This window comes from Phocoena phocoena, chromosome 2 (assembly GCF_963924675.1).
Source record: "Phocoena phocoena chromosome 2, mPhoPho1.1, whole genome shotgun sequence".
NCBI lineage: Eukaryota > Metazoa > Chordata > Mammalia > Artiodactyla > Phocoenidae > Phocoena > Phocoena phocoena.
This window is the reverse complement of record NC_089220.1, coordinates 62,156,551-62,171,385: the sequence shown is the minus strand read 5'-3', so window position 1 is coordinate 62,171,385 and position 14,835 is coordinate 62,156,551. Positions and strand designations below refer to the sequence as shown.

The 14,835-nt window shown below is 35.4% G+C and overlaps 1 protein-coding gene across 2 annotated transcripts in view; it reads right to left on the bottom strand.

The window, feature by feature from the left end:
- The window catches only part of MBIP (MAP3K12 binding inhibitory protein 1), a 35,485-nt gene extending 20,868 nt beyond the window's left edge, over nucleotides 1-14,617 (bottom strand). The window contains exons 1-7 of one of the 2 annotated variants that reach the window (XM_065871543.1): nucleotides 14,419-14,617; nucleotides 10,667-10,786; nucleotides 8,676-8,900; nucleotides 8,490-8,586; nucleotides 5,956-6,021; nucleotides 5,563-5,715; nucleotides 1,665-1,762 (exon numbers count right to left, since the gene is read on the bottom strand). In XM_065871543.1, coding sequence (XP_065727615.1) covers nucleotides 1,665-1,762; nucleotides 5,563-5,715; nucleotides 5,956-6,021; nucleotides 8,490-8,586; nucleotides 8,676-8,900; nucleotides 10,667-10,786; nucleotides 14,419-14,547 — 888 coding nt within the window. In that variant the 5' untranslated portion in view covers nucleotides 14,548-14,617. The remainder of the gene's footprint in view (nucleotides 1-1,664; nucleotides 1,763-5,562; nucleotides 5,716-5,955; nucleotides 6,022-8,489; nucleotides 8,587-8,675; nucleotides 8,901-10,666; nucleotides 10,787-14,418) is intronic. The other variant, XM_065871544.1, reaches the window with a different exon arrangement.
- Between the last annotated feature and the right edge of the window lie 218 nt (nucleotides 14,618-14,835).

Here is a 14,835-nt window from a genome sequence, read left to right as displayed (position 1 = left end):
CATTCTAAACATTCTATCCTGTGTAAAATGGATCCCCCCAAATAAGATTATGATTTAAAGGGCTTGTTCTTTTGTTAACTAAATTTAGTAATAGGTGTATGTTAAGCTTTTAAAATCAGAATCAGAGAGAAAAGATAAATGATGGGGCAAGATCTCACTTGAGGCATCTACTACTACGATACTCTCTTATAAGATCAGTCCTACTGTTAACAAGAATTATATTAACAAGGTATGAAATTGAATGAGAAAAAATAATCTGCCTAGGGATTTCTTAATGAAGGCAGCTTGAATGGGAAAAACTTATGGTATATTGTTGTAGGAAAAGGCATACAATCTCTATGAAGTTTTCTAGGAAGATACTATGAATAATTCTAAAAGTGGAAAGACCTTTTCAATTATGTAAAACAACCAACAAGTCTTCTAAAATTAAAGATATATTGTAATTGTATGACTTATCCATGTTTATACAGCTACTTCATAGATGGTTTCTGAAATTAAATAAATGCTAATATTTACTGAGGTTTTACCATGTGCTAGACAGCAGGCTAGGTGCTTGACTGGTATTATTTCATTTAATCCTTGCTTCAGCCCTCAGTACTTTAATAGACATCATTTTATATTTGAGGGAAGTGAATCACTAAACGTCTCTAAATTATTGAGCTTTAAGATTCACTACTCACTTTGGTTATTCAACTTGCCTTCTTCATCTGGAAATATTCCTACCTTTGTACCTTACTCTAATACCAATTTGAAACTGGAAAGATTGCTGTTATTCCTAAAATAATTCTAAGCGCACTTTCACCAATGACTTATAATGATCCATGCTAACTGAGCTATCTTACATAATATTTCAGAAACAGGAGTTTCAGTAAATTTTATTAAAAATTTAGTAAATTTAAAAATTTTGTTCACTTTAACTTTAGTTCCTTCTAATATGGCACTGCTTTAGAACAAACAAACAAACACTAAGCCTCAGAAAAGGCAGTTGTTATGTACAATCACCCCAGAAGACTGAGGAAATTAACACAAGGAGCTCAGAATGGCTTGTCTGAAACATGCTGATATGACAAAGAAGATGCTTATCAGCACAAATTGTTTTCTACTGTCCTTGGTAAAAGGGATAAGAATGAATGAATAAATAAATGCTAGAATGAGAAATTAAACAAATATAGACTAGTCTTTCAGAAAGTCTAGTGGTTAAAGAAAAAGGTAGGGTGGCAGATTGAGGTGTGTGTTTGTTTCGTATGGGGGAGAAATGTAAACGTGTATGAGCTGAGGGAAGGAGTCTGTGGAGAGTGAGAGATTAGAGAGACAGAAGGGACAACAGAGAACAAGGTTCCAGAGGGAGTCTTTGTTTTACAAGATAGCAAGTTCAGAGTGACAGGGCTCACCACTATTCAGGCTGATTTATTATGCCACAAAAATGGCTTAAGTTTGAGAATTTGGGTAATGTACCATAAAAGTAACCCTTTAAAAAAAATTGAGTCTATAATACAATATTCAAAATCACAATCTTTAAAGAACGAGGTAACTCTTTACTCAGAACTACGTTCATTCATCACTGAACTATTAAAACAGTGTTTTGCACACAGCAGATCGATGAGTGAATTATGTGATAATGAATCCTAAAATAACATTTATTTCTTGCAGACACTTATACTTACTACAGATTGAAAATATTCAGGAGAAATGCCTTCCAATTCAAGGATTCTGTCCTCAAGTTTTTTAATTCTCTGATAAATGTCTCTTGGCACCGGACCACCTAAATACATTTAAAAAAATTCTGAGATACTATGGATAATTCTTTCTTCTTACAATTTTTATTCTTAAAATACCATTCAAAGACACTTATGCAAAAGAATGGGAATTATTTAAACTTAAGAAAATAAGTTAACAAGAGGAAGACAGAATGAAATCTTTAGCAAACATTTTCATAATATACTCTATGGGATATATTATTATACTACACTTCTCCCCAAGCCCCATTTATGCTTCCTATGTTGCTAGGCATTTTGTTTTATGTTAAATTCATTTTACAAGACATTGAATAGTTCCTGTATAGAACAACTTGTATCTCTGACAGACTCTGACAGTTGTTTAGGAGGAGGAAAATGCATAGTGACAACTGACAATTCAATCCAGTGGTTGTAATATGTCGTATCATTTTCTTCAATTTATACTTCTCCTTACATGCCATATTTTCTCCTTTAACCCAGAAGACCATTTAAAAGGAGCTTTACCATAATTTTTTTTTTAACATCTTTATTGGAGTATAACTGCCTTAAAATGTTGTTAGTTTCTGCTGTATAACAAAATGAATCAGCTATACGTATACATATATCCCCATATCTCCTCCCTCTTGCGTCTCCCTCCCAACCCTCCCTATCCCACCCCTCCAGGTGGACACAAAGTACCGAGCTGATCTCCCTGTGCTCTGTGGCTGCTTCCCACTAGCTATCTATTTCACATTCAGTAGTGTATATAAGTCCATGCCACTCTCTCACTTCATCCCAGCTTACCCTTCCCCCTCCCCGTGTCCTCAAGTCCATTCTCTATGTCTGCGTCTTTATTCCTGTCCTGCCCCTAGGTTCATCAGAACCAGTTTTTTTTTTTAGATTCCGTATACATGTGTTAGCATACGGTATTTGTATTTCTCTTTCTGACTTACTTCACTCTGTACGACAGACTCTAGGTCCATCTACCTCACTACAAATAACTCAATTTCATTTCTTTTTATGGCTAATATTCCATTGTATATATGTGCCACATTTTCTTTATCCATTCATCTGTCGATGAACACTTAGGTTGCTTCCATGTCCTGGCTATTGTAAATAGTGCTGCCATGAACATTGTGGTACATGTCTCTTTTTGAATTATGGTTTTCTCAGGGTTTATGCCCAGTAGTGGGATTGCTGGGTCATATGGTAGAAAGGATGCTCAACATCACTAATCTTTAGAGAAATGCAAATCAAAACTGCAATTAGGTATCACCTCACACCAGTCAGAATGGCCATCATCAAAAAATCTACAAACAATAAATGCTGGAGAGGGTGTGGAGAAAAGGGAACCCTCTTGCACTGTTGGTGGGAATGTAAATTGATACAGCCACTATGGAGAACAGTACGCAGGTTCCTTTAAAATACCATAATTCTTAACTAACAAACTTTCTAGGCAGGGGTATGGTAAAACTAAGGTTACTCAAATTTCAAGATTATGATTATATCCCAAATCCTTCCATTTCTTAGCACCTCCAATGTAAACATTCTGGTCTAGACCACCACCACCTCTCCCTGGATTATCACAACCTCCAAACTGGTCTTCTTGTTTCTGCCTTGCACACATAAAGTCTGTTCGCAACACAGCTGCCAGCAACCCTTTTAAAATGCAATTCAGATAGTGTTAGTTCTCTGCTCAAAACCTTCCAACACCTTCACATTTCACTCAGATTAAAAACCAAAGCCTTTACAATAGTCTACAAGATCCTATACAATTTGGACATTCTCCCCACATTCATACCATTTCAGCCATTTTTCTGTTATTCAACTAGGCCAAGTACTCTTACAACTTTAGCACTTGTGATTCTCTCTACCTCTATATTCACAAGGCTTGCACTTGCCAACTTCAGGTCTTGGCTCAAAAGTTACCATATCGGTAAGGCCTTCTCTGACCACACTTTAAAAAATACCAGTACTACCACTTCCCCCTACCTAGCACTCCCTCCCTATCCTTTTTCCCTTATTTTTCTCCAAACCATTACTACCCCCTGACATTCTGTGTATTTTGCTTATTCACTGCCTGTTTCTCCACTCTAATGTAAGCTCTTAGAGGGCAGAATTTTATGTTTTGTTCATTGGGTATGGCTGTGCAGGTTGTACACTAAACAAACCTAGGAAGCATCAGTGCATAGACTGAACAGGTGCTCAATATTTACTGAATGAACAAATACATGATTAAACAATCGTTATGCAATTAAAGAATATGGATAAATATTCATATCAAAAGTATCAACTTGTTAAATATAAAAACTCTAGAAATATGGGGGGATTTTTTTGAGAATTTTTAAAGTTTAGGATCTTGGTTGTTCTTGCTTTCGAATAAAGTAAAATGAATAACTTACTCACCTGACTTTGCTCTTGCTGCTCCCTTTACCTAGAACATCCTCTGCCTCACCTCCCTACCTTTCAAGAACCATTTCAAGCTTCACTGGGTCAACAAAGCACTGCCTGAATCTCTTCACATGGAGGCTCCTTGTGCCCCACCACACCCTTCCCTCACAGCCCCTTTAACATCCCCCTTTGCTATTAATCTTTCTCCCAAACAGATTATAAAGTCCTTGACGCCAGAAACGGTGACTACATCTCAGTGTCCCTCCTGTCTAAAACAGTGCTTGGTGTATAGTAGGCATTCAACAGATACTTTTCAAAATTAACTACTTGACACTATTAGATTTAATAAACCAGTCAATCCTGTTATAGTTTGTATTGTAAATGCATCTAGTTCTGAGAAAGGGAGTTAATTTTAATGCTAATCTCTTACTATCCTCAAAGATTTACTCATTCTCTTATCATCTTCTCCCTTCATCCACAAATACACCAGATAGACTGGACTCAGAAATTCCCTGAACCGTATTTTATGCCTCTGTGCTTTTTTTTTTTTTTTTTTTTTTTTTGTGGTACGCGGGCCTCTCACTGTTGTGGCCTCTCCTGCCGCGGAGCACAGGCTCCGGGCGCGCAGGCTCAGCGGCCATGGCTCACGGGCCCAGCCGCTCCGCGGCATGTGGGATCTTCCCGGACCGGGGCACGAACCCGTGTCCCCTGCATCGGCAGGCGGACTCTCAACCACTGCGCCACCAGGGAAGCCCGCCTCTGTGCTTTTTGCAGATATTTAGAAGATAGAATCAACAGGATCTGGTGACTAAATCGGGAGGGAGACTGAGGCTTTGCAGCCAGTTAAGATCTAAGTTTGATTTCTAGTTGCCACTTACTACCTTGGGCATGCTGCTCTGAAAACTTCAGTTCCTTTATCTGACAATGATTACAGCACCAACATCTCACAAGGGTGCTGTTAAATAGTGAGTTGATATATGTATAATACTTTCAGACTGACTGGCACTTAGGATTTAGTCAGTCACTTAATAAATAAATGTTAGTCCCCAATGGCACTTATTTATTTATATGCTTATCCTCACTGGAAGATCTTAAAGAGCCAGGGTAACACTTATTAATACTTTTTACCAGCACAGTGGGGGATACGAGTGAGAGATGGTCATGGTTATGAAATTAATGGCAGGAAAAAAACTACATTAGTTTTCAGCTATGACTTTAATCAACTGAGAGAGTCAGGATATTGTTGAGAAGTGTAAGAGGAGGAAGAAGGGCGTAAACACATGAACTGTAAATTCCTTGAAAGCAGGGACTATGCTTTCTTCATTTTTGTACCAATCAGAACAATGTTTTTCGTACATGACAGCTGCTCAATGAAAACCTGGTGACTAAATGAATCGGAATTTCTTTAACCACTTGCAAAGATACATTACAGGACACTGCCCAGCACTCTGCTTACCTGTCTGCAATCGCAAGTGAGCCTCAATGTTTTGTAGTCGTTCTTCTACAGCCTGATTACCACAATCGCGGAGCATGCTGTTAGGTTTATGACCTGACCCTTGAATTCCTTCAGGTCTAGTCTGTGGTCCATATGTATTCACAACTCTAGAAACTAAATTAAGAAACTTTTGAGCCTATTAAATTTACATTTCAAAAATCACAAAGTCTCTCTCCTTAACAGTATTTGATGTTCTTTTCATAACCACAAACCCAAGTACAAAGAAAGGCAAGAGTTTTTGATTTGTTTTAAAATAAATAAAATTTAGATAGGAAAGTGATTTCTATTCCATTTTGCTTATAATCTAGAATAAGTTTCTGACAGTGATGAAGATATTATATAATGGATACTTACCTTTTACATGACTTTTAAACCCAGGGTAAGGAGTAAAAACGGCATCAGTTCTCGCACAACTATTTTCTAAGGAGAATTCAGATGAGTATAAGTTTAAATATATTCTTAACTTCAAATGTATGATATTTTGATAACCCTTCAGTAATGCATATTAACATATTACTCATAATCAGAGAATATCATTTTAAATAACAGTAATTAAATTACTATCATGCACAGGATAAAATTTAGTGATCTTTACTCTCTAAAACTTATATCTAATGTTACCTATTTCCAGATTTATATATAGAAAAGTCCTCAACATTTGGTGGCATAATTTAATTTTTAATGAATACCAATATCCCTAAAAACCATCTGGGCCTTTGGAGAAAATAATTTATATATTATAGAGAGTTAAAATTTCTAAGCTAAAGAGACATAGAAATAAACAAAACTCAGTATTTTTACTAAAATATCTTTTTAAAAAATACAGCATTTTTGATATTACTGATCATATTAGTGAACATGTAATATAAAGTATTATGCCTTTAACACATTTTTATTTCAGAACGCCACACAAAAAAGACCTTGAAACCTACAACACATACTTTTATACTTTTCCTAGATTTCCAGTGCTCATCTAAAAAAAATCCCTAATCACAAAAGCTATCTATCTCTTTCCAGACTGCCCCTTTCAAAAAACGCAATTTTAAAAATGATACCATGTGAAATTTCGTTCCAAATTTCTTCTAAGCTGAAAAGTATAGTTTCTTTCAAGTTATATATCAACAAATAAATCATAAACCAAGGGAGAAAGTTGGAATGATATTAACATAATATATAAACAATTCAAATATTATAAAATAATCTTTAAAATGACATTAAGTAAAACCATGCATTGCAGTAAATTTCCTAAGACTCCCCTTAATTATTTTGTAATAAAAATGGATGGTAAAAGATAATGAAGGAAAATTCTTTTTTTCCCTAGGGAATTTGATTTTTTAAAAAACCCATTGCTTATATTTTGGTCAATTGAGAGGTATTAAAAGGAACACACTAACACGTTACAATACATCTGAATTTTTTCAGTCTAAGTTTCCTTAAGATAGTTCTGCTGACACATCAAACTGTGAATAAAATTCCAAACCCACTTATCTTTTATATATAGATACTAGAGTCATTTTCTTTTTCTTTTCTTTTTGAAACACCTGAAAATATGTTTAAATGGCCATCACCTCTCCATTCTCTTTCTACCATTTCATGGGGCTAAGGGTTAAAAAAAGAAGCTATCATCCATTCCAGAACTATATTCCAAATATATAGATTAACTGACCCATTAGAGAAAAATTCAGCATGGTGTGAAGATAGTGAATGTATAAGTGCTAGTCACTCTCCACAGCAATTCTTCCCAACACTGTTTGGAGCCAGCAAGGGATTGAATGGGCTAAGGAATCCTGCTGAGCATTTCAATTCTTGTCAATTTCTATCCCCTGGTGGTTTATAATAATAGAGTTAGCAAGGAGAACAGAGGAATAACATTAGTGATACATGTGCTTGCTCCTTCAACAAACGCTTTCTCATGGGTAGCTTGCAGTTGGATTGTAGTACCTGAGATTTTGCCACTGCTGAACCTGTTCTGAAAAGCTAACAGTAAAATATACCAAATCTAGAGATACGTATGTATAATGTTAATAGTAGAAAAGGCTGCATTTAGGACCCACCTTGAGACTGTATTATTTCATTATTAAGAGAATCAGTGTTACCAGTGTGATACGAGTCAATTCTAGGTTCATCTGAAAATTGTGTTCATAATAATCAGCCACAAGATATTAGAGGCAACAAGAAAAATGTTCATTCCAATTAGGAACTCTTCTCCATAATTTTTTCTAAGAACTACTTGTTCTGATTATTACTATGATGCCTGACTATGATCTATGCTAGTGCTTTGCAATTTTGTATTCTGCAGCATACCTGCAGATCTGTAAATATACTATAAAATCATGTGGAGAGGAAAGGAGAATCTGATGAAAAACAGCAAATGTATGCACTATGAGAGAAAGGAAAAAAGCATAAGACACCATAGTCTTGTTGACAAATTGGTTTTATCGTGACATAAAACATTTCAAACAGCTAAGGAGTAGTGAGAAAACTGCTCCCTCTTGAGGAGTATTAACTTTACTAAGTTCACTTCATGTATTAATATCATAATTTCATAAATACCTTTAGAGACTTGAAATTTATATAGCTTAGACCTTCTTACTAGTGAGACTGAGACACCCTACCACCCACACTTTATCTTCATTTCCTGAAGGAACTTTAAAACAATCTTTACACCTGTGGTAAACATTTGCCTTTTTACGTTAGCATTTATTTGATTTTTGGATAACCAAGATGAAAACCATTTTGTATTATTAAACAGAAGGAAATACTGCTGTCTTAGTTTCCAGATAAACCTGTGAAATAATTAAAAACTGTGTTCTTAATGTTATTCATTTTAAAAAACAAATGAAAGATCATTAAAATCCTACAAAAATTAACTTCTTCTAGGTAGTTACCTTGATTACAATCAATAACATTGCAAAATTCCCTGACGTTGTTTTCATTGATTTCAGCTTGCTTTCTTTCAATAAATGCAGATATTCGTCTGTCAATCTACAAACAATAAGCATGTGTGTCTTAATTCAAACACAGTAAGATTAAAAAAAATACTCCACCCACCCCCCCAAAACCCAACTTCTTACTTCTGCTTTTCCAGCCTTTATTTGAACTACTTCTGGATCAAAATGGATCTGTGTCTTTTTCACATCTCCCAAATCACAATCTTTGTGCTTTTCTTCCTCCTGTAGGTCTCCAATGGGAAATTTGGCATTTACTTCATTCTTGTTCCCTGTTTCTGTTTTTCCTATTTCTTCAACAACAGTTGTATTCTCCTCTTTAATCAGAGGCTGAAGTTTTGCTAAAAAAGGCTGAGAACACAATTCCATCTGCTGAGGTTCAAACTGATCAAAATTAATCACATATTTACCATATTTATATAAATTTCTGCTAAGTAAAGGCAATATTCAATATCAATTAACTAAATTTAAAAGGTTGGCACATCATACATAGATCGGAGCACATGTAAGTGTTTGTGCTGTCCTCTGCTATTGTGACCAATATCATTTGCTCTAAATCTGTTTAAAAAAAAAAAAAGGAAAGAAAAGAAGAAAGAGAAAACCTGAGGAAATTTAAAATTTTCTTTGAGGGAATCATTCTGTCACTCATCTTTTATTTTGTGCCAAATCAAAGCCTCAGCCTCTGGCACCAATGCCACTTAATTAACATGTCATTCAAATGCCTCCTCAGAATACTAAGGCTTAGTATTTTTCCTCCTTAACACGAGAGCCAGTGCTCTCACTCAGCAAAGCCCTGTATTATCACTATATCACTGGAGATTCTCCACTTGAAACTGCAGTTGGCCGAAGTAAATGAGAGAGCATAGACGTGAAATATATAGGTGTTATGCTGAGTGAACACTCAAGCTTCTCCTGACATGGCAAGATATCTTCTTGGGTCATGAAATTAAATTTTTAAAAAGAAAACGAACAAGAGCCATAGCTGAAAAGAGGTAGATGCCTATCACCATACTAGAGGGGGAAAAAACCCTGTTGTGTAATGTAAATTATACTACCCATTCCCCGCCCCCCCCCCCCCCCCCCCCCCCCCCCCCCCGCCCAGCCCAGACCCATCCACAATTAGGCCTCAATTGAGTCCTATAGCTCATTGCTTCTGCCCTTTAAAACTAGGGTTAACTATTACTTTTAACATGAAACAGAGTTAAAATTTCCCATAAAGTCACTGAATAGAGGACTGAAAATTAAATGTCTACTCCATTAATCAAAACATACCAACACTCGTCAGTGTTCCAATTATTTTTTCATACCGACAATTTTGCTTCCATTATTTGCTATACCAAATACTCTTCTGAATCCTTGTAACATCTTAATAGAAGTAAACTTTTCGACACTTCATATTTTATACTTTGATTAGAGATAACCTGCAAACTTGCATCAATTGTAACTGCAAAGATGTTCAATTGGAAACTAGCAAGGTCATAATACTGTTATTGAACTGAAATACTAAAAAATATAACAATACTATTATAAATTAACAATTCAGTGTTGACTTAATATAAAGGATGAATTATTTCAAACTCAAGAAAAAGACGATAAAATAGTGACTGGCTACTTACTAATATGAGACATTAATGTCACAGAAATTACTTTCTTTTTAAAAACTATGCTGAAACTGTTTAATTGCAATAGACACTCCAGGATGTGTCAAGCTGGGATAATGCCACTTCTTGAACCACTGAAAGCACTCCATGAGCCTCCAAACTCACCCAAGGCATGGAATCATTATCATAGCATGACACACACCTGCCGTGTCTTATTGCTTAATTATAACCTACCATAGATGCAACTGTATTGAATTTTCAGTGCAAGTCTAGAATTGAATAGAACTGCATTTTCAATCTTCACATCCACATCAGCCTATTGGGCTATATTCCTGTAATTGTCCTGATCACTATGTAAATTAACAGATTTGGATCCAATCTGGCCGAAGTAACCTTTTATTAATACCACTATTAATACAGTGTTAAGATAGAACTAACAAATACTACAGCTTACAATTTAACTACAATTAATTTCTAGTCTCAATATCGAGTTAACATTTTTAACACGAAATTTACCTGTAAATATAAAACGTGTTGTTCAAGTGCACTAAAGAGCAAAGCAGGCTGGAATGCCGAGAGGCTCTGGAGCTTGTTCCAATCGATTGTAATTTTCACCACATCATCTCTGATGTTAAGCTTCAAAGGGGCAAACCAGCAACATCACAAAAAATTACAAGATTAAGCTGTACACATGGGATTGTCCAAAAATAAGATTTCTATAGAATAACACACCATTTAGCTCAAAGTTTTCAAGTTTTCAATCAGACATAAAAATGCTCTACACCTAGTTACCACTTTAAAAAGCCAAAAAATGTGAAATTTTCATAAAAAAATAGAATGACACCTCACTCTAATTCTGTTCTTGGGTCTGTGTAATGGGACCATCTTTTACGATAATTCATTATCTAAAAAACTTTGGATAGGGGTCAAAATAGTCTTGTCCTACTCAGAATCCTACTGCTTCTAGCTCAGAGAATTAAACAGAGGGGGCAGGTACCTTTATAAAAGTTCTGATATACACATTTCTTTCTGTTAAATATGCACATAAATACATAACTGAAACATATCATTCCTCTGATGTCTTCTGAATCACATTTTTATTGTTTTCAATTTTAACCAATTTTAAAATCAATTCATACATTTATATTCATACATATTATAAAGTCTAGTGATACACAGCAATGTGTTTATCTACTTCAAATAAAAATTAAACTATTACTTAGCTGCGGAAACCTGAAATTGAAAAACAAATACTTTTCCACAATAGTGAAATAAATGGCCAGAGACTGGATGGAAAGGCCACACTTACTGCTAAACAGTATCTTCTAGTAAAGTATGAGGGCTCATTGTATGAAAATTTCTTATAAATTGGCTATCCATGACCTATTACAATAATAGTATATACAGAAACTACCAAGAACCTGAATATAAAATTAATATCAAAATGAGTGAAGATTTTAGAGGGAAAGCCTCCATCTCTAGTCTTTCGAGTGAATAAAAGTAAATCACCGTAAACTTTTCTAGGGACACGTGTTTATAAGGATATACTACATCGCAGAATCAAGTTAACTATTATTTTTTCAAAAATCATTTATTTAAAATTAGTCATGTTTTCTACAAAATAAAGACAAGTGTTACATTAGTTCAAATACAGATCTTATAAATTGTGATTGTAATAAAACAAAAAGATAAACCAATGTACATAGAACCGAAAAGATCCAAAGTTCCCAAAAAAGGCACTATATGAATGAACGCTATATGACAGAAGTTTACCACCCTTTGACCAGAAATATTTAAAGTCCATATTAGACAAGTGTAAACAAATAAGTTTTGTGTAGGCTGCACTGGCAAAAACTGGTTTACATTATTTTAACTAAGGTTTTATATTAAGATAACCACATTAATCTTAATTTACTTTATTTAATGCCTATAAAGATTTCCTTAGACAACAACTTATGCATGGAAGTAAACTATTACTATACTGTTACAGTTCTCAAGGGATCTAGAGTCTATTATAACAAATCTATGAATACAGTTTGGGGATAATGCAGGCAAATCCTCAACCAAAGCAAAGCATCAAATTTTCTAGAGAAAAGAATAACTTACAGAAATTAAATTTAATGTTTGGATCATATTCTCATTTCAATTCAGCAGAATTATGTAAGCTCTCAAGTGCAGTTAAAGATATTTGGTCTTTTAAGAAAATCACGTAATAATGTCACAAATTAACTTTAAAACTATCCCAATACATCCAACTATTATTCAACAAATTCCCTGTTAGTAATATGAATTCTATTTATTTTTACACTGTAGAACTTGTAAACCATTCACTCAAAAATGTATTAGTCTGCCATTAATATGGCCTATTTAAAATATGTATTTCAGTAAAAACTTTATTAAATTAATATGAAAATCCAAGCTAACAATAAATATTTCTTCAGCTTGGTAAAATGGACCAACCAGAGGTAAGCAATAAAGTTAAAATTACAAAATTGGAAATCTGAGATAAAAAATACTTTTTAAATATTCAACTTTATGTTTCCTATTAGGAGAGCTAATAACACGATACTATACAGAGTGAAGTAGGCATTTTACAACATACATTTTAAAAAATTCCTTCAACTTGTTTTGAAAGGAAATAGTGATTTCCACCAAGGGCAATTTTATAAGTATAGTACTCGGGCTTTAATTCTTTAAACAATACATCTCGAAATACAGAGAGTATTACCAAGTTGGCTAGCATTTAATTGATGAGATGATCTTATTTTTTGACACTTGTATAAATGGTCTTTTCACTCTGTCATGAAAACTCACCAAATATTTACTCTAAACATTTTTGACAGGTGACATAAGTAAATTTTAATCACATCTCTACTTTTACCTACAGAATATCTGAATGTTTAAAATTTTTAAATGAGTTTTTAAAATTCAGTATACAAACTATTTCAAAAAGAAATGTTTAAATTATTTCTTAATGTTATTTTTAAAAAGTATCTCATCAGTGGGGGGAAAAAACTTGCATAAACTATAGGTGAGTATAAACTTTTTTCATCTTGATATTAGGATATTAAAAAAAAACCTTAAAGTTCCAATGTCCACGCCATAGAAAGTTCTCAAACTTTTAAACCATTTACAGGTCTTGAGTCTTGAGACTGAAATAATATGTCCCCAAGTCTTAAAAAAAAAAGTTTAAGTCCTTGACAAACAAGTGAGTTTAAAACTTTTAGCCGACTCTATTAATAATCGTTCCATTAAACCAAACTGAATGTTTAACTTAGAGTAATGCTCTTTTTAAGTTAGAACAAATATTAGGATTTTAAAAAATATTTAAATAACGTTTTAAGAGACTGATTCTCCATTCACCCAAGGCTTTTAAAAATAATTTTCACAAATCAAACGCTCTATTTTCATAAAGTAAGTTACCATTATCTTCAACATAAATGCCTAATTCCGCCTGAGATTAAAAAAATCTGTTTTTTAAAAGCAGACAAACATTTTCAAGTTGTTTCTCATTTAAAATTTGCTTTGCACTTTACATCATGAAACTAAATAGTGACTTGAGTGTAAGGAGTACCTTTATTTAAACCCGATTTTATTATGACATTTCTACAAAAGCTATTTATCAGCCAGTTAAACTAGTTAATAGCTAAATTATTAAACAACAGTTGTGATACAAGCAGTAGCGACCATGGATAACTCAGCCAACTTTACGCTATGAGTAGTTTAGATTAATTCCTTTTCTCTTCCTCCCCGTTTTAAAGGGGAAGAGATGCAAGCAACGGCCAGAAGGAAAAAAGAAATAAACAAAAGCAAATGACTCATAAGAGGAAATCACCCAAAAAAGGCGGAGAGAGAGCTTTTCCAGAAATCGCAGGCCGTTCTAACCTATCAATTTCTATAATGAATGAACTGGAAGTAAAAGGAGCCTGAGCGCCAGACGCCTCCCAAACCCTCAGAGAAGCTTCTCCGCAACCATTCTCTCCAAGCCTGTTCATCTCCGAGCCGGGTTTTCACTTACACTAGCCTCACTCACTCTTGGGGGGAAGAGTTGCAAGGAAATCTAGCCTGCAACCGGCCGTGAACTAACCCGCGCGGCCATCCTCACTCAGACCGCAGACGGCTGGGCCCAGGCTCCTCCCCCGGCCTCGGCTACTCACGCCGGGTCCCACACCCGGCAGGCCTCCGCTGCCCCCTGCCTCCGCTCGAGGAAAAAAGGGGAGAGGGGCTAGACGGTTCCCAGACCCCTACTCCCACAGACCACCACTCACTTGTCCAGCCAGGGTATGCAAGGAGCGAAAGACTTCGCAGACCACCTCTTGTGAGAGACTGGGGCTGCAGCTCCGCTCTAGGTTCCTGTCACCGATGGTCGGGCGACTAAGCTCAGCGGCAGTAGCCATGACACTTTCGTAGGCCGCCCCCGCCAGCACCGAAGAGCCCTCACAACCCACCCCACCCTCCCCTGCTTTGGTCGCTGCGCGATGATGTAAAAGCACTGCGTCTCTTTTAGAGCGGGGCTTTGAGCACCCGCCCCCTCTATGTGACTGACAAGCACGTGCACCAATCAGGTGCAGCTACATGGTTCCGCAGAGGACTCTGAGCGGATGACTGCGAACCTGCGTGAGGCTAGCTACAGTATTTCAGATAATGATTGGAGTCGTCATCGAATGAGGGTTAGCTTCTTCAAC